Source organism: Notolepis coatsorum, assembly GCF_963971535.1.
Source record: "Notolepis coatsorum genome assembly, chromosome: 3".
NCBI classification, from domain to species: domain Eukaryota; kingdom Metazoa; phylum Chordata; class Actinopteri; order Aulopiformes; family Paralepididae; genus Notolepis; species Notolepis coatsorum.
The window spans coordinates 163,382,887-163,408,021 of NC_140167.1; the positions used below are offsets into that span (position 1 = coordinate 163,382,887).

Genomic DNA, 25,135 nt, shown 5'->3' on the forward strand with positions numbered 1-25,135 from the left:
CTAGCTCAATGTGAGGTCTGCTGCTGCTGGCTAATAATACAGTCAATACGTGGGGAGATCTTTGACAAGGCAACACGCATGTCATCCTCGAGGCTATCCCCTATATTTTGTTTTCAGAGCTGTCATGGATGAAAAGCCAGCTTCACACAGATATGTGGTGCTGAATGGTATCAACACCTTAACTGCTGCATCATGAGATACTTGGTACTCAGCAGCACCGCACTCTGAAACTAGCTCTCCAGGTGGTATCAGATGAGATTTCAATGAGTTCTTCCAAGAGTTTGGATGGAGATGTGTCAGGAAGCTTTGTCTCAATGTTGTCTGTAAAGTTTTTTTTTATCCAGAGTAACTTGGTGATCCTTTTCTATGTTTTATTAAATAATGATTTTCAGATTTTGAGAAATGGTCAAACTTATCCAAATATGGTATTTTCATGGAAAACAGTGAAGCTGCAACAGATAGCACTTTAGTGATACTTTTCTGTAATCCAAAAATAATTTAAATTTATTATTTTTTTTAATCTCAAGGCACCCCTGGCAGCTCTCTGCGGCACCCTAGGGTGCCGTGGCACCCCTGTTGAGAACCGCTGCCCTACATGACTGTGACCTCTCAGGTTTTATGCAGGGCGGAGAAGAGGAACATAGTTAACCTGATGTTTAACACGGTATGAATTAATGAGATAACTTACCTATACTAACCTAATGTTTAACATGGTATGAATGAGATAACTTACCTATACTAACCTAATGTTTAACATGGTATGAATGAGATAACTTACCTATACTAACCTAATGTTTTACATGGTATGAATGAGATAACTTACCTATACTAACCTAATGTTTTACATGGTATGAATGAGATAACTTACCTATACTAACCTAATGTTTTACATGGTATGAATGAGATAACTTACCTATACTAACCTAATGTTTAACATGGTATGAATGAGATAACTTACCTATACTAACCTAATGTTTAACATGGTATGAATGAGATAACTTACCTATACTAACCTAATGTTTTACATGGTATGAATGAGATAACTTACCTATACTAACCTAATGTTTAACATGGTATGAATGAGATAACTTACCTATACTAACCTAATGTTTTACATGGTATGACTGTATGAATGTTACAATAAATGTAACAAACACAACAATAATGACCAACCTAGCTATGTAAGAGTAATGTTTGTTCATAATTTATTTATGAAGGTTTGTTCATCTCTTCTCAATGAGAAATAAGACCCAACGCAACGGGTGGAAGTTGGAATTTTTTTGGAAGTTTTTATTTAAAAAAAAAAAGTCAACGAAATTAACAGAAATAAAGCTTAGGTAACAATCTACCGGAAGAAAAAGAAAAGTCTTTTTGGCTTTAAAACAAACACTACAAAACAAAAACACAGAGGAAGGTTTCCTTAAAACTGGACATACAAGTTACCACTGGCAAATGTGTGGCACAAGTAAAACTAAATAAAAAAAATTAACTCTCATATAGATATCTATGAAAATCTGTTTATCTCCTCAAACGGTCTGTACAAAACTCTCTTCATAAATTATTACTTTTTTTTCCATATAACTTAATGACTGTTCAACATGATGGTTATTCATATGAGTTTTTTTTTTTCTCTTTTCCTTGATGCACCTTTAACCTTTAACTCTTGACCCAGATAGTATGGCACTTGGTTCAGACACGAGTAGCAGCATTGACCCTCACAAGACTAACAGTAATCACTCCTCCTCCTCTCAGGCATGACACAGAAATCTCAAGTATAGTCACGGTGTGGCCCTTTTTTCTTTTTTAAAGCTTTGGTAGCACGGACGTCTAAAGCCCATCCTCTCCAGGCGGGGTGCTGCTACCGGCCTGTCTGGACTCAAAGCAACAGAGATGTTTGTTTCAGGGAGCGTAGATCCAGTGAACCACAACTCTCTCTCTCTCTTTTTCACCTGGTTTAATTTCCATCGGTCTTCCGAGAGAAAACCTTCAGATCAGCCTCTCTCTCTGAAAGCAGCAGATCTTATTTTTTTTCTTTTTTTAACTAGGAAACTGAATGTCTGAACAGAACTAAAAAATATTATTCAAACAACACGCTCAACGCACAATCGTCCTCATAATGATTAGGATAACACATCATTTAAAAAAATTATGTTTGAAGAAAAATTGTATCTAAAAAGTATATATATATATATATATATATATATATATATATATATATATATATATATATATATATATATATATATATATATATATATATAGAGAGAGAGAGAGAGAGAGAGAGAGAGAGAGAGATGTATCTCTCTCTCTCTCTCTCTCTCTCTCTCTCTCTCTCTCTCTCTCTCTCTCTCTCTCTCTCTCTCTCTCTCTATATATATATATATATATAAATATAACAACAACCTGAAAAGGAAACAGCTGTATGTGGCCACAGCTCCTGAGCCTGGCTTTTGGTCTGGATGGGAGGGCTGGACCAGCTAAACCCTGCCCAGTACAGAGGAGAGGAGAAAGGAAGCTTTGAGGTAGATAACTGGTCAGACCACCAGGTCAAAGAAAACGCAGGCTAGTTTGGAAGACGACTTAAAATCAAAAAGCCTGCTTCAATCTACTATGATCAAAGAATAATAATACAAATTTAAAATAAAAACCTAGCAATAACATGATCTGCTGCGCTGCTGCAACCCCCCCCCCCCCCCCCCCTCGGGACAAGTCGCTATGGTAACACCGTCGTGACGTCATAGTTTCAAACTGTCCTCTTTCCTGTCTCATCATCCGTTTTCTCGTGTTGCGTTTTGTCTCTCTGTTGTTTTCTTTTCTCTCCGGTAGCAAAGTGAAATCCCCGCGTGGCACTTGTTGGGTCCAAGCCTTCCTTCATGCTCGCGTATGAGTGTCCATACTTTAAATACCTACGATAACTGAATGTAAATGTACAAAAAAGGCACGTTCGCCAAACTGCAAATCTAGTCTGGCAGAAAAAGTCAATTACATCCTGGTTAAAGAGACACGTGACGCTATTTCCTCTACGTACTACTAGCTCACAGTCTTTGGTGAAGTAAACTATGATTGAAAGTGCCAAGTTTGTTTCCTATCAAAGAGCCTAGGTGCAATAAAATCTACATATTCATATCTCAGCCCCCCCCCCCCAACCAACTCATTGAACCTTTGCCTAAGTTGTAATAGAAGGCTTTGATTAGTTTTCTTATTTTTTTTGCACAATCACAAATCAGAGTTTTCCTGTTTGCATTTCAAACAATAGTGAAAAAGACAAACCCTGTCAAATTGACAGAGAACATCACCCAAAAAGACAAAAAACAAACAAACAAAAGGACAAGTTGTCCCCCCATCCCTTTACCCCACCCCCCGTGCCCACGGCCCCTGCCCCCAGCGAGTTCATCTTCAGCTAATCTACAACACCAAGTTATCAAAAAGGCAAGATTCAAAATGTGATCATTCAGCAGAATTTCTACCACATTCCACCAACCAGAGACACATAAAGTCCTCCGATTATATAAACATTACATCCTATTTTAAAGTCATCACAATTCATTTCATTCAAAACGTTTTTTTTCTTCTTCTAAAATATCCACTTAGATTAGTTTTCAGAGGGGAAAAAGCAAAAAAAATAAAAGAAAAACACCTAACACAGCAGATTGAATGAGCTCTGTCCAGAGGAAAGTCCTGGTCGGCCGGTCTAGACGCTGCCAGCCCTGCAGCCACCAGCTTCTGCTGTGTGGAAACTATTAAGGCCATTGTATCAGACAGCAATATCCATCTAGACCACTAAGAGAAATCACTTTACAAGAAAAAAACATTGAACACTTCACCATAGCAACACTCACACAGCAAGCACAAAACATAATTTTTCAAGATGTCTGGCAAACAAATCTTCAGAGAAAAAAAATTAAAAAAAAATTCAAGAAAAAAAGAAAAGAAAGAATATTTAAAATCGTGAAAATATTAACAAAAGACAATTTCTTTCCTTACTATCATGCACTTTAAACAACAAGTCACACGATCCTTTAGGTTCTGGCATCCGGTGACAATCCTTGGTAAAAAATAAACGTTTAGTATTTCCTTATCAAAATAAAACGTATTTTTTTCGTTTTTGTTGTTTGTTGTTGTTGTTGTTGTTGTTGAGATAATTAGCATCATTTGATGAATTTAATCATTTATTTGCACCTTCTGGAACTTATACCAAAAATAGTTTTCACTTATTCTTATAATCTAAACACACGGAACAACAGAACCTGTGCAAAATGGTGAAAAATCCTTTAGCGTCCGTTCGTTGCATTTGCTGAAAACCTTGATTGTTTTAGCTGTTGTCCCCGTGTTACCTCGGTGTTACTTGGTCTGCTGATAGCCGTACGGGGAATGATCTCCAGAAGACTCCACCTGCAGCTGCCCGCCGTTCTCCTGGGAGGCAAGAGGGTCAAGATTAGCCTCATCCTTGGCTATTTCCATTTAGCAAACAATTCAATTATATTAGATTAGATTAGAATGTATTCTCATCATGCAGAACAAGTACAGTACAACGAAAAGAGGTTTGGCGTCCAACCAAAGTGCAAATGTAACAGTAAAGTGCGACAGTAATATACAATGTACAGCTGATTAAACTGGTATTATATATATACTGTATATACAGCATTATTGTACATGCTATCATACAGAGTTATATGGGTTATATGTAGGTATATTCAGACAGATGTGGATATATTCAGATTCAGATTCCTTTATTGTCACTTATTTCAGTACACTACAGCTAGAAGAGTGAAAATCTATCTATTGTGGTCCCTCGACTATAGCAGCTTCCAATAATAAAAAATACAATAATTTTAGCATAGAATAAAATAAGATGCAATACAATATATACAGCAATATATATATATATATGCGGTAAATATAAATATATTAATGTATATATGGTATATACAGCACTGTTGTACATGCTATCATACAGAGTTATATGGGTTATATGCAGGTATATTCAGACAGATGTGGATATATATATGCGGTAAATATAAATATATAAATGTATATATGGTATATACAGCACTGTTGTACATGCTATCATACAGAGTTCTATGGGTTATATGCAGGTATATTCAGACAGATGTGGATATATATATATATATGCGGTAAATATATAAATCTATATATGGTATATACAGCACTGTTGTACATACTGTCATCTATGGGTAGACTATAGTACGAGGTGGGTAGTTGTGATTATTATGATTACTATGATTACAGTGTAGGGCAGTGTACTCGAAACAATGCAGTGTAGTCTCGAAATAAAGGTACACTTACACAATTGATCCATCTCAAACCCCGCCCCTCTTTTCTTGATCCTCCAATCGCAACTGTTGGTAAACTGTTTTCCTTGGTAGGATCATGAAATGAGGGCGAGGTTTGAGATCGGTCAATTACAGCTTTCCAGGTGACAATACTGACCTCCACAGGAAGTGATGCCGTCTGCATGTGAGCATACTGGGGGATGTACGCTCCTTGCATAGCTGTGTTGGCAGCCATGAACTATACAATGAACAAGAGAGATATTAGACCGCAGTTAGTTCCCACCTTGCATTGCGATTGGCTGAGCTACATTCCAACGAGTGCCAAAAGATGTCATGATAAGCACTCATAACCTGAATGAAATTCCTCATCACTCTGCTACGTTTTCATTCTGTTGACACGTTGCACCTCACAGCCATAATTATACATGAATTAGTAACCTTGCAATTCTTTTGTTACATTATATTTACATATCTGCACTAGCAACAGAGCAAAAATGCAGCATTTGTTATCAATACAAGTGTTGTTTAAAAGTGTAATAATTGTTAATAATTGTATAATAGCAATAATACACTCAAAAGACCTGTAGTATAGCATCAAAACCATTCCATGATCACAACCACCAAGATTTGGGGGAAACTACTCTGAAAACTGGAGCTTGTCAAACTACTTAGTTACTTCACAGTGAAAAGTAGTTAAACTACATCCTGACCATTCTCAAAACACTGGAGCTTGTCAAACGGAAACTACTTTGAATAAGTATTTCAACTACATCCAAATGACATGGCGGATACATTATCACAATCTGAGTCTGGAATCTCATATATTTACATGGAGGAACAACTGAACTAGTGTGTGTGTGTCTGTGTGCTGTGTGCAGTGGTGGAAAGTAACTTTTTACTCAAGTACTGTACTTAAGTATCATTTTGAGGTACTTTACGTGAGTATTTTCATGTTATGGAACCTTTTACTTTGACTCCACTACATTTATCTGAACCCATCAGTTACTAGTTACTTTGAAGACAAAATATTTTGCATAGAAAACGTGGCAAGAATTGATGAAGATTAGGTACTTTCAGATTTGAAGCCTGTCAACTTCAGAGTTGTTGAACGTAATCAGAGCAGCATGACTGGACCACATACCACTTTAACATAACCTTTAATCAGAGCAGCATAACTGGACCACATACCACTTTAACATAACCTTTAATCATAGCAGCATAACTGGACCACATACCACTTTAACATAATGTAAGGTTATTCTATAACCCTAGTTATATGAGTATAGCGAGCGCTCTGCTCTATTGGAACTATCCCTTTATCCATTCTAATAATGAACAACTTTCTCACACATGCACACACCTAATTACCTCCGCCTGGCCACACCCACATCCGCTCCTACATAAGCGGGATCGTGGCCACACAATCAGTTCCTTCCCAAGTCTTTCACCACCGAAGGCGAAGACCATGGGGTCATCAGTGAGTCAGAGCAGAGCGCTCGCTATACTCATATAACTAGGGTTATAGAATAACCTTACCTTATATTATCGTATAGCTTTACGCTCTGCTCTATTGGAACACAGGAGCTGAGCAGAGCGAAAAGCTCGACAGATGTACTCGCTGAGGTCCCCTACAACCATCAGAACCGGGGAGGACCCGAGCCCCCCGGCCCTCCCTAGTGGAGGACGGGAGGAGGATCGGATCCGACTGTGCGAAGAGGGTTTAGCACCTCAAACGCACAGGGTGAGCAGACCGTGGGACTTACCTTCGTTCAGAAGGACCCGCGACCACTCGGGCGCGCATCCCACATGCCATCAGGGAACGGACAGGAGCAAAAATACCCCCGTCACAGCCCCCACATCATGGGGTCGAAGGTCAATAACCCAACCCCGTGGCAAGACTGCAGCAGCGGAGGAGGTCCCAGCCCTAGGACAACCCAAGGGCTAGGACCCCCTGAAAAAGGGGGCCTGGTGAGGCCAACAAGGCCCCACCAGACGGTCACTGGTGACATCACCCCCCACATCGCCAGCGTATCGGACAGGGCCCAAACAAGAGCAGACCCTTCCCCCCGCACGCAGCTCTGAAGCACTCTAGCTTACTGCACCTGGTATTCCCAGGGGGTCCCCCATCCAAGAACTAACCAGGGCTGAACCTGCTTAGTTTCCGAGATCTGACAAGATCGGGCGTGTCCAGGTTGGCATGGCCGTAAGCCCCAAGAGGCTACCCCCCCACAATACTGTGGGGCCAGACGGCGCGCCGGGGAGACAACCCCCAAGGGGGTTGATCCCTCAATCCAGGCAACAGGCCCCAAGAGCAGAACTCGACCTGTGCCCGGAGCACTGCGGACTAGACAGGCGCCTAAGGGGTCTACTGTGAGAACAGTACCCTGGCGGAAGGGGTGTTTGGTATGCTGTGCACCATGTCATGACCTCCACAAACCCGACCCCCCATCCAGCGGGTCGAGGTTCAAAGGAGAGGCTGACACAATTGGCAGACGTCATAAAAGATGCTAGGGCATACTCTCGGGCAGACGGGGTCAAGCCCGGCCTCAACCCGAGAGTCGACTCTGCTACCAACACACCGCAGAACCAACCACCCCCCTATGTTTATTTTAACAGGGGGTGGTTGTTCCCTTAACCCACCAAGAAAACTTAGAAACATGACTGCGTGTATACACAGGCTATACAAGCAGTACAAGTGTTTCAGTTTTCAAAGGGTTAACCCAGGCCAACAGGTCGACGAGAACGAGTCCGGACCTGGGCCTGGCGGACCGGGACCTACACAGGGATGCCTAGAGGGGTTAATAATAATGCATTTTATTTATAAGGCGCCTTTCAAGGCACTCAAGGTCGCCGTACAACAATTTAAAAACAGTTCATTTACAATCACAATCCATTAAAAAATTTAATCAGACAAAAGATTTAATCAGACATACGCCTGCCTAAACAGGTGGGTTTTGAGGTGGATTTTAAATGGGATGATGGAGTCAATGTTCCTGATGTCGGGGGGGAGGGAGTTCCAGAGGCGGGGGACAGAGCAGCTGAAGGCTCTTGACCCCATGGTAGACAGACGGGCTGGGGGGACGGTCAGGTTGATGGAGGAGGCAGATCTGAGGGACCGGGTGGGAATGTTGATGTGGAGGAGGTCGGACAGGTATGGAGGGGCGAGGTTGTGGATGGCCTTGAATGTATGGAGGAGGATCTTGTAGTCTATGCAGTGTTTAATGGGAAGCCAGTGTAGTTCGCGTAGGACGGGGGTGATGTGACTGATGACAGGGGTTCTGGTTATTATACGGGCAGCAGCGTTCTGGACCAGTTGGAGCTTATGGAGGAGTTTGTGGGGGAGACCAAAGAGAAGGGAGTTGCAATAATCCAAGCGGGAAGTGACGAGGGAGTGGACCAGGATTGCTGCGCTGTTGGGAGTGAGTGAAGGGCGGAGGCGGTTGATGTTGCGAAGGTGGAAGTAGGCGGACCGGATGGTGTTATTGATGTGGGAATGGAATGATAGGGTGCTGTCGAGGACGACACCCAGACTCTTGACCTGGGGGGAAGGGGAAACCAAGGAGTTGTCTATGGTGAGGGTGAAACTGGGGTGATTGGTGAGTGTGGACTTGGAGCCAATGAGGACTACCTCTGTTTTATCACTGTTTAGTTTGAGGACATTTGAAGTGAACCAGGATTTGATTTCCTGTAAACAGGCACAAAGGGAAGAGGGAGGGAGGGTGGAAGTGGGTTTGGAGGAAACAGAGAGCTGGGTGTCGTCTGCGTAACAGTGGAAATTGATGTTGTATTTACGGAGAATCCGACCAAGTGGGAGGAGGTAGATGATGAAGAGGATAGGGCCAAGGACAGAGCCCTGGGGAACACTGGAGGAGAGAGGGGATGGATGGGATGTGAATGATTTTAACTGAATTAACTGAGTATGACCAGAGAGATATGAATGGAACCAGTCTAGGGATGTGTGAGAGATTCCAATGGAGGCTAGTCGGTTAAGGAGGGTGGAGTGAGATATGGTGTCAAATGCGGCGCTTAGATCGAGGAGGATGAGGATGGATAATAGGTTGACAGAAACCACCCCGACAGCCCCCTCCCATCCCCGCCCAGCAGGGGGAGGGAGGGGTGAAACAAATGGAGAAAGACCAGGCCCCCTAACACAGCGCAAGGTACAACACAGTATGGACCAAGCACGTCACTGTTATGGGTAACTCGTAGTGGCATACATATGACACACACATCCACGACATCAATCCCTGCGAAGCCCAGACCGACCCGGCATTTCCCCCCCGGAAAAGCACAAAGTCCTTCAGGGTACCAGAACAGCAGATCTGCACCCCGGCGGACAACAGGTTAACTGACCCAGTCCCGCGTCCTAGTCACGCCGCCATCCCCAGTCCTAAGAGGGGGGTAGGTATGCGTGTCGATCTAAAAACATTACAGAGGGCGCCACCAAGATGGACAGTACGTGAATGCACTGCTCCTGGTGGCCCACCTCCCGGGCGTGAGACCCCTCCGCCAATGTATTGATCTACTCCGTCATCTCCCCCCGGAGATGCACGTGAGTCATCGAGTCTAACCTAGTGCACTGGCGCTCGGTAGAGATAAAAAACCTCCTTCCCAGTCGCCCGCATAAAAAATGCCGTTTCTATGAATTGGGCAACCAAGGCGCGCCGGCCCATAACGTGGTTCCACATTGGAAGCACCCAGGGCCAGCGCTATATGCACGTCAAGAACCCGAAACACATCAATGTTGAATTCTAATAAGAAACACCAGACAACGAGGGCGGCTAGGTGGTGTAGTGGGCAAGGCACTCGCCACCAATGTGGAGACGCTGGGTTCGCGTGTTCGAATCCAGCTCTCCACGTTGTTTTCAGTTTAGCTGGTCGTCCGCAGTAATACACATTGGCCGTATTACGGGGAGGGAAACTGAAGGGTGGGGATCGGGCGTTGTGGACAGCGACTCCTACAGGTCGGTTGGTGCGCCTGCGCAGTCGAATCAGGAAGTGTCGGGGGCAGCGTGAGCCTCCCACGCGTTACTCCTCGCCACTGAGAGATCGAGCTGCGCAGGTGAAAAGATGCGACTGCTGTTACTTCAAGTACCGGAGGGGACTTGTGCTATGTATGACTTAGTCCACATTGCAGCCGGCTTGTGGGAGGCAAGAAACAGCGTTCGTGACAGGGGAGGGTTGAATTGGATGATACGAAATTGGGATGGGAGAAAAATATAGAAAATGGGAGAAAAAGTGGATAAAAAAAAAGAAACACCAGACAACGAACGATTTGGTCAAGAAACTAATGAAGGAACGGGACATTGCTTTAAAAATTACCACAAAATCAAAGCTGTCTCACGATAGACAAAAAAATGTTATGTTGAGAAACAAAACAACAAGAGAACTGAGAAAAGCAAAAGCAGATTTCTTCATCTCAATTATTGAAAATGCCCACGGTAACTCAAAGGTTATATGGAGTCAGATCAAGAAATTAACTGGTCAAAACAAAGCTGCAATTAAGCCAATTGAACTGAAGGTCAATGACAAAACTTTACAGTATCCGTCAGACGTAGCACCGGCCCTCAATCAGTATTTTGTAGAGTCTGTGGCCGCAATAGCCCAAAGCTTCGCAGTTCAGGACAGTAGTCCTAATCTGCCATCTACTGTCAATATTTATGAACCAGCAGTCATACCAAAATCAGTCACTGAGATAGAGGTTGCAAATATAATTACATCCCTCAAATCCTCAAGAGCTAAGGATATATATGGCATGGACACACTCATGCTGAAAGAGATAAACTCCTCTATAGTGAAGTCACTGACCCATATAATCAATATGGGTTTCAATCAAGGGAGTTTTCCTAACCCATGGAAGCCTGCAGTTGTGGTCCCTTTATTTAAAAGTGGTGACCCTCTCATGACATCCAATTACAGACCCATCAGTATTCTACCCATAGTGTCCAAGGTGTTTGAAAAACTGATTGCCAAACAGGTCACTGATCATCTCAATAACAGCTCCTTCCCACTGCACCCAATGCTATTTGGATTCAGGGCTAACCATTCAACAGAAACAGCAACATGCTTCTTTTTAGAGAGAGTCAAGGCTTCAATGGACAGGGGTGGGGTTGTGGGGGCTGTGTTCCTTGATCTAAGGAAAGCTTTTGACACTGTTAACCATACTATTCTACTCCAAAAGCTGGTCAATTTCAACTTCTCCATAGAGTTCCTCAACCTCTTCAAATCATACCTTTCATTCCGTTCCCAACTTGTCAAAATTGAAAATCATAAATCTACTGCCATCTGTATGTCAACTGGTGTCCCGCAGGGCTCTGTCTTGGGTCCAATCCTGTTCAGCATGTACATTAACGATTTGCCTTCTGTGTGTGGCCAATGTGATGTACTGATGTATGCTGATGATACAGTGATCTTTACACACGGTAAAACCACAGAAGAGGTTGCAACAAAATTGTCTAATGTCATGGTGAATGTCACATCTTGGTTTAAGAACAGCTGTTTACAATTGAATGTCTCTAAGACTGTCTGTATGTTCTTCTCCAAGGGCCACAGAGAAGTTGCAGAGCAGGATATCTTCATCTCCGGTCAGAAATTACAGGTAGTATCAGAATATTAGTATTTAGGATTACACATAGACCCAAACCTTAGCTTCAAAAATCACATAAAAAAAGTCTACAATAAGGTAAAGTTCAGCCTATCAAACTTCAGGTACATAAGAAACTTCCTTTCAACCGAGGCAGCAAAGCTATATTTTCATTCAATGGTTCTTTCCCACATCACATACTGTTTGATAACCTGGTCCAATTCACATTCCACCATTCTGAAACCACTTCAATCACTTTACAAACAAGCAATAAAAATGCTAGACAAGAAACCATTCAGGTACCATCATTGTCACATTCTAAAAAAATATAATCTACTCAGTTGGGAAAACCTGACCCTATATCAAAACATCTGTCTAGTTTTTAAAATAAAGTGTGGATTGGCTCCTCCTCCTTTGTCCGGTTTCATCAACCTCAAGTCTGCCTCAACCAGGAACACTAGAGGTGCGGCAAGGGGGGACTGTACAATCCCTTTAAAAAAAGTGTATTTGGCCAGGCCGTCTTCTCATACAGAGCATCCCACCAATGGAACTCAATTCCTCAAACAATTAGAGTGTCCACATCATACCATTCATTCAAGTGCAGGGTTAGGGAATGGCTCATTGAAAACCAGAACTGTCAACACTGAGGTGTCTGTGTGTGTATGTGTGTGTGTGTGGATATGGTGCGTCTGTCTATGTCTGGGTCTCTTAATATGTCATGATGTGCTCTGTCCTTGTGTCCATGACTGTATTGTGACCTGTATCCCTACTATGTCTATGTGCTTTTGTTGTGTTTTTATTCTAATTTTATTTATCTTGATTTTATTCTGTTTTTATTGCTAACCCTTTTTTTACACAGGATTTTAGCCTGTACCTTCTGGCAGGGGGACTGCCAATGGAAATTAGCCTTTTGGCTAAAATTGGGTACATTTACATTTGTAAAATGTTTTATTAATGTACACTGTCCCCCTTGAACAAATAAAGTAAACCTAACCTAACCTAAACCTCCATGCTGTCTGAGACGAGCAGCAGGAAGCCGGTCAATAAGACACAGACACGGGTCTTATACGACACGTCTGAGGGCAACCTTGTCAATTCTGCTCTTTACATAAGAGGGGAAGACAGAAGTTCCCCCAGAGAGACCTCTACGTGAGTAACAATTGAAAAAGATACATGTAATAATAATTTGGCCAAGTGACCAACGGCCCAATACACACTGTAATAGAGAGCAGAGCAGAAAACGAACAGTTTTCGAATGCATCGCATCATCCAACTTTGACAATGACAGCGGTCTGCAGCACAGCCTGTACACTCACGGATGTCTCATGGCCAAATAGGAAAACGCGGCCAGTGACGTATTCCATGGCCGGGGGGAAATCCCGTGACCCACCCATCCTAATATGGAGTGGAACCAGGGAACCCCCCCCCCCCCCCCCCTTCCCCCTCCCTGTGATGCGCTGACCCCTCAGCCGACAGGGAGACTGACAGGCAGGAGGCCCCACCTCCCGGCCAATCAGTAAAGGGGGTAGGGATTTATTAGTCCACCCCTTATGACCCCTCACCCCTGATACGATGCAACAACAAAGCAGAGCCATGACACCAGTCGTAGCGTGCTACATGAAAGCGCATTATACCTGTTAGGGTAACAGCTTCACATTCTGCACGCCAGCCACAGACGATAGCCTCGTTTGTGCAAAAACGGGCCTTATACACGGCTTCAGGCTCATGTGCGAACTTGCCACCTGAATTTTTACACCTTTACCCTAAAGAGAGGGGCCAAAGAGCTACACATGTAAAGTTCTGTAGGCCAACACCTAACCCAGTTGTGGACTCAATGCCACGTTTACTTAACGTGAAACACGATACACACAACCCTCTATCACAATAAAAAAGGGCAAAAAGTTCACTCTCACTTCTGCAAGAGGAACGCCGTTTTCTATGATGAGAGAAGACATAAGTCCTCGATCAAGTGCTGGTTACAGGCCTTGCTAAGTCTACATAATAGCGACCAAACAATTTTCAGAGAAAACTTATTAGGGATATAGGGATTAGGGATGCTCGATATAGGCTTTTTTACCGATACCGATATACCGATATTGTCCAACTCTTAATTTCCGATACCGATATCAACCAATATCAACCGATACCGATACATGCAGGGTTCCCCCCCCCAAAAATGGAATAATTTCAGGTAATTAACATTACATATCTCTTGTTGTGGAATTAACACAACATTATGCATACTTTTGACAATAAATAAAATCAGAATTTGTTCTTACTTGCTTGCCTGGGTAAATAAAGGGTATAATTTTTTTTTTTTTTTGAAAACCGATATCGATATTTTTCGATATCACATTTGAATGCCGATATTGGCCGATAATATCGGTAGGCCGATAATATCGGACATCCCTAATTAGAATGGATAAAGGGATAGTTCCAATAGAGCAGAGCGTAAAGCTATACGATAATATAACCTCTAATCAGAGCAGCATAACTGGACCACATGCCACTTTAACATAACCTTTAATCAGAGCAGCATAACTGGACCACATGCCACTTTAACATAACCTTTAATCAGAGCAGCATAACTGGACCACATACCACTTTAACATAACCTTTAATCAGAGCAGCATAACTGGACCACATGCCACTTTAACATAACCTTTAATCAGAGCAGCATAACTGGACCACATGCCACTTTAACATAACCTTGAATCAGAGCAGCATAACTGGGCCACATACCACTTTAACATAACTGTTATAGATGTAATGACATGACTTCACCTAGAGGGGGACTCTAGGCTAAGTCCGTCGACCCTCTCACTATAAATGATACCAGCTGCCGTGTTGTGTGTGCCTTGCCTGTAACGCTGAAGGTTATTCATAAATGTGAACACACTACTAGTTGGTCAAAAAGAGGATATGGACATATGGACTTGACATAGTTAGAAAAGGGTCAGTAAAGAATAAAATCTACTTAATGGTAGGCTATGTCAACGTGGAAGAAATATACAATAATACTAAATATATATAAAATAAAAAATTAATACATACACACTCAAAATATTGTATCAACATAACGGAAATGAGTCAAATCAAACATAGAATAGAATAATAGAGAAAATATCAAAAATACCAAAAATAATAGAGAAAATATCAAAAATAACAATGTAAGAGCATTTTTATTTTATATATATTTAGTATTATTGTATAGAGCCGCGACCCCCACTATTATAGGAGGTAAAAAAAATTATTAATAAATTTTTTTAATTTCTTTTAATAAATGGAAATGTATGGTTGAAACATGCACACGTTCAAACGCACACACACTAATAAGCATTGGAGGCTTTTAACCAGGGCCGGACTGGGGAAATCATTCAGGCCAGGAAATATAGTGCAAAATATAGCCCCAGTCAGGCCACTTTTTAAGCAGGGGGTCTGGGGGTCCCCCACCAGGACATTTCTTGTTACAAAGACTTCATTTCCTGCATTATGGTGCAGGCATTTTGTTTATTTGTACCCTTTAAATGCCAGTGTTTGTGATGGCATCACAAATTATTGTTAAAAAACAGGCTAGCATATGTATGATTAGCAACAAGACTGATTTTGATGGCTTTTCAGTTTTTTTGTATTGTCAGATTGAAAATAATACAATCTTTTATTCAACTTCAGCCCTGATCATAACACCACATATTAATTGTATAATTCTAACCCTTTAAATGCCAGTGTGTGTGATGGCATATATTTGCAATATATCAAATGCAAAGTAGATTTTTCTGGGGGGGATTATTACAGGCTAGCATGTGTCAATGATTAGCAACAACAGTTTTTTGTAAGGGTCCCGCCTCCACCAATCACATGCGGCTCCTTTTGTGTGTGTGTGTGAGAGCAAGAGAGAGAGAGAGAGAGAGAGATAGTTCTCCAACTTGTGTGAGTTGCAGTGATCTCCTGGTTGTTCCCCACCTAGGTTATCTAACTATTGCGCTGCTGCAACTAGAAACACTGTCCTGGTCTGCTTCTAAGTTCAGTGGCCTGACTGCAAAAAATTTAAATAAAAATAAAAATTTGGATTTTTTTTGTTGAGGAAATCATCTGGCGTTTTAAAACTTGTAGAGCTGCCTTGGATCTCAACTTTTTTATAACACTACTAGTTGGTGTCTGTTGCCTGAATGGGACTAAGCTAAGATACTACAATAACCTTTAATCAGAGCAGCATAACTGGACCACATACAGTACCACTTTAACATCACCTTTGATCAGAGCAGCATAACTGGACCACATACCACTTTAACATAACCTTTAATCAGAGCAGCATAACTGGACCATATACCACTTTAACCTTTAGAGGTCAATGGTTCGAGGATTGAATGCTCCCAAGTACTGGAATACACAAACATCATGTCACATACTTTTACTCTTGAAACGTAAGTAAAAGTATAGTAGTATTTGATATTGAATGTACTTATGTGGGATTTTGAATGTAAATAATAATAATAATATTAATGTACATCTCTCCTTTCATCTCATGTCAGCTCATCTCACATTCCTGCACTCATCTAAACATGTAGTTAGTTTGCCTCACCGTTCCTGCGCTGCCCAGAGACAGGTGACCCATCTGCTGGGCGAGGGGTCCCATCATGGACCCAGGCTGCAGGGACAGAGAGTGCTCCATAGAGGGCGATAGCACCGCTCCCTGGGACACGAGAGTGAGAGAGCAAGAGGGTGAGAGGGTGAGAGAGAGCAAGAGGGTGAGAGAGATATAGACATATTCTATATATACTATAATATATACTATAGTAGTACTATAGTATATACTATATTTAACTCTTGTACTCCTGTACATATTCTGTATATGACTCACATTCACAGCCATGCTGATTTGGCTAAATGACATCCAGCCGTTTTAGTTTTAAACAACTTTTAGTCATGGGAGTGTCATGGTTTCTCCATAGAGCTCCATTATACTTTTAGTGAGGGGAGTGTCATGGTTTCTCCATAGAGCCCCCTCTACTTTTGTAGGCAGGTTTGTATACAGCGAACAGGCCTGTTCCTCGTACCTGGCTAACTGAGTTAGCCGGATAATTTTCAGGAGAACTTGACTTAAGCCAGACCTTTCCGTTCCCCGACGGTCGATTGTCTAAATCACTATGACAACAGATCAGAAAGTTTGAACCTGCTCCAGCGCAGGGTTTAGTTCAGTTAGCTCGATAACCTGCATGGCCACGCCCACCATTCTGAATTATGTTTTTGTGCTTAGTTTTTCTAGAGGGGGCTTTTGAAATGTAATATAATAGACCTATAATGCTGATACTAAATTTACTTTGTCCTAAATAATTTACGTTATATATACGGCGCTCGCGAGGTGCGATATACACATTATGTGGTTATTTTAATAACGTCGGGGAGCATTGCAAATGTGAATCCCGCTGGGATGTTTTTAATGAATGAAACCTATCGCTCGTTTGGCTCTGATTCCTTTCATATTCTCCGCTGTGGATGTTTAACGGAGCGCCTGGATTTTGTTTCATTCAAGCATAAATTGAAGCGTCTTCATGCGTGGATTGTGGATATGAATTACGACAAATCTGAATATGTGGATTGTTGAATTGTCACTGTCACTCACACGTTATTGTGATATTGTAACTGGGATTAAAATGTTTGAGGAGATGCGCTGTTTGATTTGATGACATGGGCGTGACTTGAGAAAATGTATGAGCAATTGCAAGTCTTTGACCTTTTGATGAATGCATTTGAGAAAATGCATTTATCTGTTCAAGCACTGTTAGTGTTATCTGATGATGAACAAGAAGGTGATTAACATGACTGGTGTCACTGGTATAAACCAAAGGTTAATCAATTCAATGCATGTATGGATGATGTCCGAAACAGATTAAAACCTGATTAATAGTGAAACTGTATAGCCTCCCTCCAAGCCTCTCTGACAGTTATTTCGGGGGTCGAGCCTTGAAAACTTTGGGAACCATGTATTTATAGTACATGATACCTAAGCACATACAGTACAGATATCCTCATAAGTATCTATTAATTCGTATCAATTAGATACTCTTTGGGCTTGTTTTTGTCTACTTATTCTGAACGAGTTTAACGAATTATTTTCGCTAGCAAGATCTCATTTGATTATTCATTCCATTAAGCCTACTGCCAGCAGGCACATTTAAAGAAATATAATCTAATTGATTGGGGTAATGAGGGACTTAACATTAGCCTATAGATATGCATTTAACTTGTTGGCGAGGCTATTGAGCCGTACTGTATTGTACCCATTCTGCAAGCTGTTAATAAAGTTTTCAATCAATCAATCAATCAATGCCGTTAGAAAATCAGGATTTCTGCGATCGACGCACTTATCCTGAGTATCAAGTCTGGTTCGAATTAACGAGAGTGAATCAGCGTTCGAGGAACAGGGAAAGCCTGGATTCAAACATCGGGTTAATTGAATCTGGATAATGGGACTTTTGATCGACTTAGTTGAACCAGGTACGGGGAATAGGGCCCAGGTCTATGCCTCCAACGCCTCCTCACATATACTTCTACTTGTTTAATATTTAAAGGTAGAATCTGTAATGTCATCAAACAGCAACCTCTAGGCAAAAAGATGACAATGCGGTATTGTGCTTTGTTTACAGTTTTGGGTTGTATTTCACTGGGTACAGGGGAACGGTCTCTACTGCTGGCCACACCTCAGGCTCCATCAAGAGTAGTTACTAAATGTCAAACCAAAACAAAAAAGGTAAACAAAGTGCAATTACCAAGCATGCTCTTTTGCCTAGAGGTTGCTGTTACAGCATTACAGATAATACCTTTAATTTTTTTTATGACATTTAATAAAATATTATCCTTTCTTTTTGTCTTTCTTGTATGAGTACCAGACCTAATTCCTTGCATGTGTAAATGTACTTCGAATATAAACCTGATCCTGATTGTGAGATTGGGTTGCAGACAGACGGGAGGATCATCCTATATTCCCATCATAGAGAAAGACACTATGAGAATAGTGTGATAGATCTCCTTTCCTATAGGACCTGGTTGGCCTGAGGGACACTGAGACACCTTCTCATTTGACTGAGGGACACTGACTGAGACACCTTCTCATCTGCTTACTTCATATATCTATTCTATTCACATATATGCTTACCACTTGTATCTATTGCTATGTCCGCCCATCACAATCACGCAAGCTGTCTAACGCCTGTCCCGTCTCCCTGTGAGTGGCTGTCCCGGAGTGATGACCGGAGTGTTGGACGTCCCGTGGTGAAGACCGGGAGGATGCGACCCTCTCTGCGTGCCCCCCTGTCTCCGGCTGTCTCATAGTGATGACCGGAGTGCTGGACGTGATTAACACCGGGAGGACGCGACCCTCTTTGCGCCGCCCCTGTGCCTCAAATAGATCCGCTATCAACTCTATCTTTAATCTTTCAAAATGTTCAGTTGCTATTAGGGATGTCCCGATAAAAAAATGTTGCTCCCGATCCGATCCCGATCATGTGATTTTGAGTATCTACCGATAAAAAAATATTTCTCCCATCCCAATTTCTCACATTACATTCACCCTGAATGTTGACGTTATCCAGGTGAAAAGTTAACTTCATTCAAGCGAGGCATTGCAACCGGAGTAATCTAAAAACTCCGCCTCCAACCTGCTGCTTCATGAGAGCAATGGCGCCATCGTCTGTAAAAATCAGGTGACTGCAAGTTCTGCAACTAGTGGATGTCCCTCATCCTTGACATAAATCATTTGATGTATTTTTCAAGTCAAGAGTTTTATTTGTCACAGCATACAAGTATACAATGAAATGCGGATGTATAATTAAATCAAAGGAAATACATTTGTTTTCTGCTCTGTGTGACAATAAATAAATGAATGATGATATGCAATTTAAAACCAAAACTAAGGCCTCAGTATGAGTTTAAGACGTGAACATGGTCATGTTGAATAAAAAAAAAATCCCGATCTTCTGAAAATCACGTGATCGGCCCCCGATCCCGATCACGTGATCGGATCGGGACATCCCTAGTTGCTATCGCTATCAGCTCTATCTTTAATTTTTCAAAATGTTCAGTTGCTATCGCATGCACTCATCTGTGTTTCATTACACACATGAGTGCATGCTTACTAACTGTTCGCCTGTTTTACTGCAACACTACTATCACCGACATCTAAGAAGGGAGATCCCCCCCTTGAATGGCCCTTCTAAGGTTTCTCTCCTCCACATTGCCTGTGGTGCATTTTTTCCTATTGCTAGGTTTTAGTGAGTTTTTCCTTACCTTCGCATTGGGTATGTCTGGGAGTGTTGCATTTATTTATTTTGCATTTATTTAGAATTTTTTGGACCTTATGGTGTTCTTGTTTTGTTCTTGACTTATTGTGATGTTTCTTCTTGACTTGTTTAAAGAAGACGTGTACGGCCCATGGGGACATTAACATGTGTTGTCGGGCCTTACAAATACATTTGATTTGATTTGACTGAGGGACACTGAGACACCTTCTCATCTGACTGAGGGACACTGAGACACCTTCTCATCTGACTGAGGGACACTGAGACACCTTCTCATCTGACTGAGGGACACCGAGACACCTTCTCATCTGACTGAGGGACACTGAGACACCTTCTCATCTGACTGAGGGACACTGAGACACCTTCTCATCTGACTGAGGGACACTGAGACACCTTCTCATCTGACTGAGGGACACTGAGACACCTTCTCATCTGACTGAGGGACACTGAGACACCTTCTCATCTGACTGACGGACACTGAGACACCTTCTCATCTGACTGAGGGACACTGAGACACCTTCTCATCTGACTGAGGGACACTGAGACACCTTCTCATCTGACTGACGGACACTGAGACACCTTCTCATCTGACTGACGGACACTGAGACACCTTCTCATCTGACTGAGGGACACTGAGACACCTTCTCATCTGACTGACGGACACTGAGACACCTTCTCATCTGACTTGGCTCCTTTACAGACAGACATAGGCGTAGGTTCAGGGGGGGTTGCAGGGGACACGTCCCCCTCAATATTGAGAAGAAGTAAGAAAATATAGCCCCCTCGAAAAATATAGCTAATATGAAAGACAACCTGCCTGAATTTCCCCAAGGGGATCAATAAAGGAATATCTTATCTTATCTCCCCAAAAGAGGTAAAAAGAAAAAGGGGGTCAAAACATTTATATATTCTTCTTGCCTGTAACTATAGAATAAAGTATCTTTATTTAATATATATAAATACCTGAAAGCGATACAGAATGCCTGAGAGCCTTACTGCATTATATTCCATTATATTTGTGTCAGCAGGTAACTGAATGTTGTCTTTCCCATACATAAATAAAGGAATTCCACCATAAATTGATGCAGAAAAGGCACAAATTGGTGCAGAAGAGTTCACCAGAATGCAGGAAGTGAAGTGGTTCCTAGGGAAGGACCCCTAGACCCCCCCGCTTAAAGTGTCCCGCTTAAAGTGTCCCCCAATGTTGAAACCAACCCTACATCCCACAGGCATACAGGGCAGAATAGTTATAGGCCTATTGCTCAGCTCAGAACTATCCGTCATGACTAACTCAGCGATTGAAACACTATATGAGGCATCTGCCTTTCTACTCACATTCCTCCCGGGATGAACAATTAACACCCTGAATACTGAACATATCAGTCACCATCTACTGATCACTGCTTACTCATCAAGGTCACTAGGTTAGGATACCTTGTGTATACTGCACCTTGTGTATACTGCACCTTGTGCATACTACACCTTGTGTATACTGCACCTTGTGCATACTACACCTTGTGTATACTGCACCTTGTGCATACTACACCTTGTGTATACTGCACCTTGTGTATACTACACCTTGTGTATACTGCACCTTGTGCATACTACACCTTGTGTATACTGCACCTTGTGCATACTACACCTTGTGTATACTGCACCTTGTGTATACTACACCTTGTGTATACTACACCTTGTGTATACTGCACCTTGTGTATACTACACCTTGTGTATACTGCACCTTGTGCATACTACACCTTGTGTATACTGCACCTTGTGTATACTACACTGCACCTTGTGTATATACTGCACCTTGTGAAACGGCTAGCAGAACGCTATTGATTCCACATATTTATGCATCTCCAGTCAAAACAGGAAGCTATGGAGGGAGTTGTCGTGGATATTGATTGGTGTTTACAACAGCCAATAGTGCTGAATATCCCATTAGCTAGCAAGCTAATGTTAGCAACGTACGTTAGCATCGTTACGCAACATTAGTAACGTTAGCTAGCAAGCTAACACTGAACATTTGTTCAATTTAGTTAAGAGAGGCTGCCTTAGTCACAATGTGCTGTAAAGGTCATTCTAGAAAGCATTTCACTGGACGCTAAATGAGTATAGCTACGCCCCTGTGTGCTGGATTACTAAACAACATTTTGTATTATCGTTTGAAATGACAAACTCTAAAATACCAATAAGAAAACCTACAATGTGAGACATTATGTGATAAAAGAACATAAACATCTATTTTTATTTCATGGGATTGGATGGCGGGGGTGGGGGGATGGGGGGGGCTTTCACTTACTGGGTGCTGCATGATGTACGGCTGGTGAGTCACCCAGGAGGGGTTCTGCACCTGGAGCAACACACACAGACAGGGGCCGTAAACACACTGACAGGACACAGGCTATTTCTGGAGCTCACATGCTACCGTCGCCGGCACGCAGCACAAGCACGCAAACACACACACACACACACACACACACACACACACACACACACACACACACACACACACACACACACACACACACACACACACACACACACACACACACACACACACACACACACACACACACACACACACACACACACACACACACACACACACACACACACACACACACACACACACACTGTAGAATATGTAATGCCCCCCCCCGCTTGGTATTGTGCTTTGTTTACATCTTTTGGTCTGATGTGTGGATTGGAGTTTAGTAACTTATTGTACTTTCTCCAGCTCTCTCTCTTGGCAGAGACTGAGGTGAGGCCAGCAGTAGCGACCCCTCACCCCTGTAACCACTGACCCCTCCCCCCTATATCCACTGACCCCTCCCCCTGTATCCACTGACCCCTCCCCCCTATATCCACTGACCCCTCCCCCTGTATCCACTGACCCCTCCCCCTTTATCCACTGACCCCTCCCCCCTATATCCACTGACCCCTCCCCCTGTATCCACTGACCCCTCCCCCTTTATCCACTGACCCCTCCCCCCTGTATCCCCTCCCCCCTGTATCCACTGACCCCTCCCCCTGTATCCACTGACCCCTCCCCCTGTATCCACTGACCCCTCCCCCTGTATCCACTGACCCCTCTCCCCTGTATCCACTGACCCCTCCCCCTGTATCCACTGACCCCTCCCCTCTGTATCCACTGACCCCTCCCCCCTGTATCCACTGACCCCTCCCCCTGTATCCACTGACCCCTCCCCCCTGTATCCACTGACCCCTCCCCCTGTATCCACTGACCCCTCCCCCTGTATCCACTGACCCCTCCCCCTGTATCCACTGACCCCTCCCCCCTGTATCCACTGAAATCCAACCCACACGACAGTCAGAAACAACAGAACATGTAAACAAATACCAAGCAGGGCTCTTTTGCCTAGAGGCCGCTGTTTGACCGCATTACATATTCTACCTTTAAGGCAACGATTTGATATAAAAGACATTATTACAACATTTCCATTAACGGACAGCTGGTTCCACTTTTCAATCATTTCTAATGGCGGCTATGGGCTGAACATTTATTTTTGTAACATTATTTTAAATAATTTCTAAATAATTTCTTCACCACATCCAGTACCCCAGAGGATCCTGGGTAATGTTGTAGGTCTGTTGTTAATTTGAAGCAACAGCATAAGCACGTGCTTAGCACATGTGCTACGGATAAAACAGAGAAGCAGAACGTTTTGCAAAACAATGCGACTGCAGAGACGCTCTTAAATGACGTAGAGTTCAACGCTGTCTTAACCCTTTCACTACCATACTACAGAAGGTTAACTTTTCACTACCACACTACTTTTCACTACCACACTACAAAGGTTAACCCTTTGTAGTATGGTGGTGAAAGGGTTAACCACATGTAGTGTGGTAGTGAACGGGTTAACCGTCTGTAGTGTGGTAGTGACAGGGTTAACCTTCTGTAGTGTGGTAGTGAAAGGGTTAACCGTCTGTAGTGTGGTAGTGAAAGGATTAACCTTCTGTAGTGTGGTAGTGAAAGGGTTAACCTTCGTAGTGTGGTAGTGGAAGGGTTAACCATTTGTAGTGTGGTAGTGAAAGGGTTAAGAGCACTTCCACTGTTGCATGGTGTTGCAAACATCTTATCCATAGCATCTGTTCATACTGTTGGAAAATGTCTCATTTCATGAAAGCTTTCACTGATTCTCTTATCAATAATCAAAACGCCTCCCTATGGGAAAATCAATAGAGATTGGAATTTTCATGAACACAAACATAAAAAACGAATGGTCTCCCAATAAATGAGATTAGATTAGATTAAAATGTATTGTCATTATACAGCACAGGTACAGTACAACGGAAAGTACTGTACATAGAGTACATACAGTCCTCTGGGACTTTATTATTATTAATAATAATAATGATAATAATGATAATAATGATCAAACCTGGTATGTCGAGACAGGAGAGATATAAGGGGACATGGCCGTTTGGGCGATCATCCTGTTGGCAATACTGTATGGAGATGGATAGAATCTGTAGAGAGAAAGAGAGAGATTTAAAGGCCTGATCCGTACCCCACTCTGGAACAAATGGGTAGCCCCTCCCCCACCAGAAAAACAAGGCACAAAAGGATCAACACATGTTGTCATTCTCTAGTTGACTGACTGAGTTCTAGATACAAGGACTAAAACTAGACAACATGCTGTCATTCTCTAGTTGACTGACTGAGCTCTAGATACAAGGAATAACACTAGACAACATGCTGTCATTCTCTAGTTGACTGACTGAGCTCTTGATATAAGGACTAACACTAGAAAACATGCTGTCATTCTCTAGTAGTTGACTGACTGAGCTCTAGATACAAGGAATAACACTAGACAACATGCTGTCATTCTCTAGTTGACTGACTGAGCTCTTGATATAAGGACTAACACTAGACAACATGCTGTCATTCTCTAGTTGACTGACTGAGCTCTTGATACAAGGACTAACACTAGACA

At 42.5% G+C, this 25,135-nt stretch overlaps 1 protein-coding gene across 1 annotated transcript in view; it reads right to left on the reverse strand.

Moving 5' to 3' along the window:
- Positions 1-3,385: 3,385 nt before the first annotated feature.
- The window catches only part of rbms1b (RNA binding motif, single stranded interacting protein 1b), a 179,402-nt gene continuing 157,652 nt past the window's right edge, over positions 3,386-25,135 (reverse strand). Inside the window, 5 exon segments of the mRNA XM_084311557.1 lie at positions 3,386-4,413; positions 5,452-5,532; positions 16,460-16,570; positions 22,477-22,527; positions 24,581-24,668. Coding sequence (XP_084167683.1) covers positions 4,342-4,413; positions 5,452-5,532; positions 16,460-16,570; positions 22,477-22,527; positions 24,581-24,668 — 403 coding nt within the window. The 3' untranslated portion in view covers positions 3,386-4,341.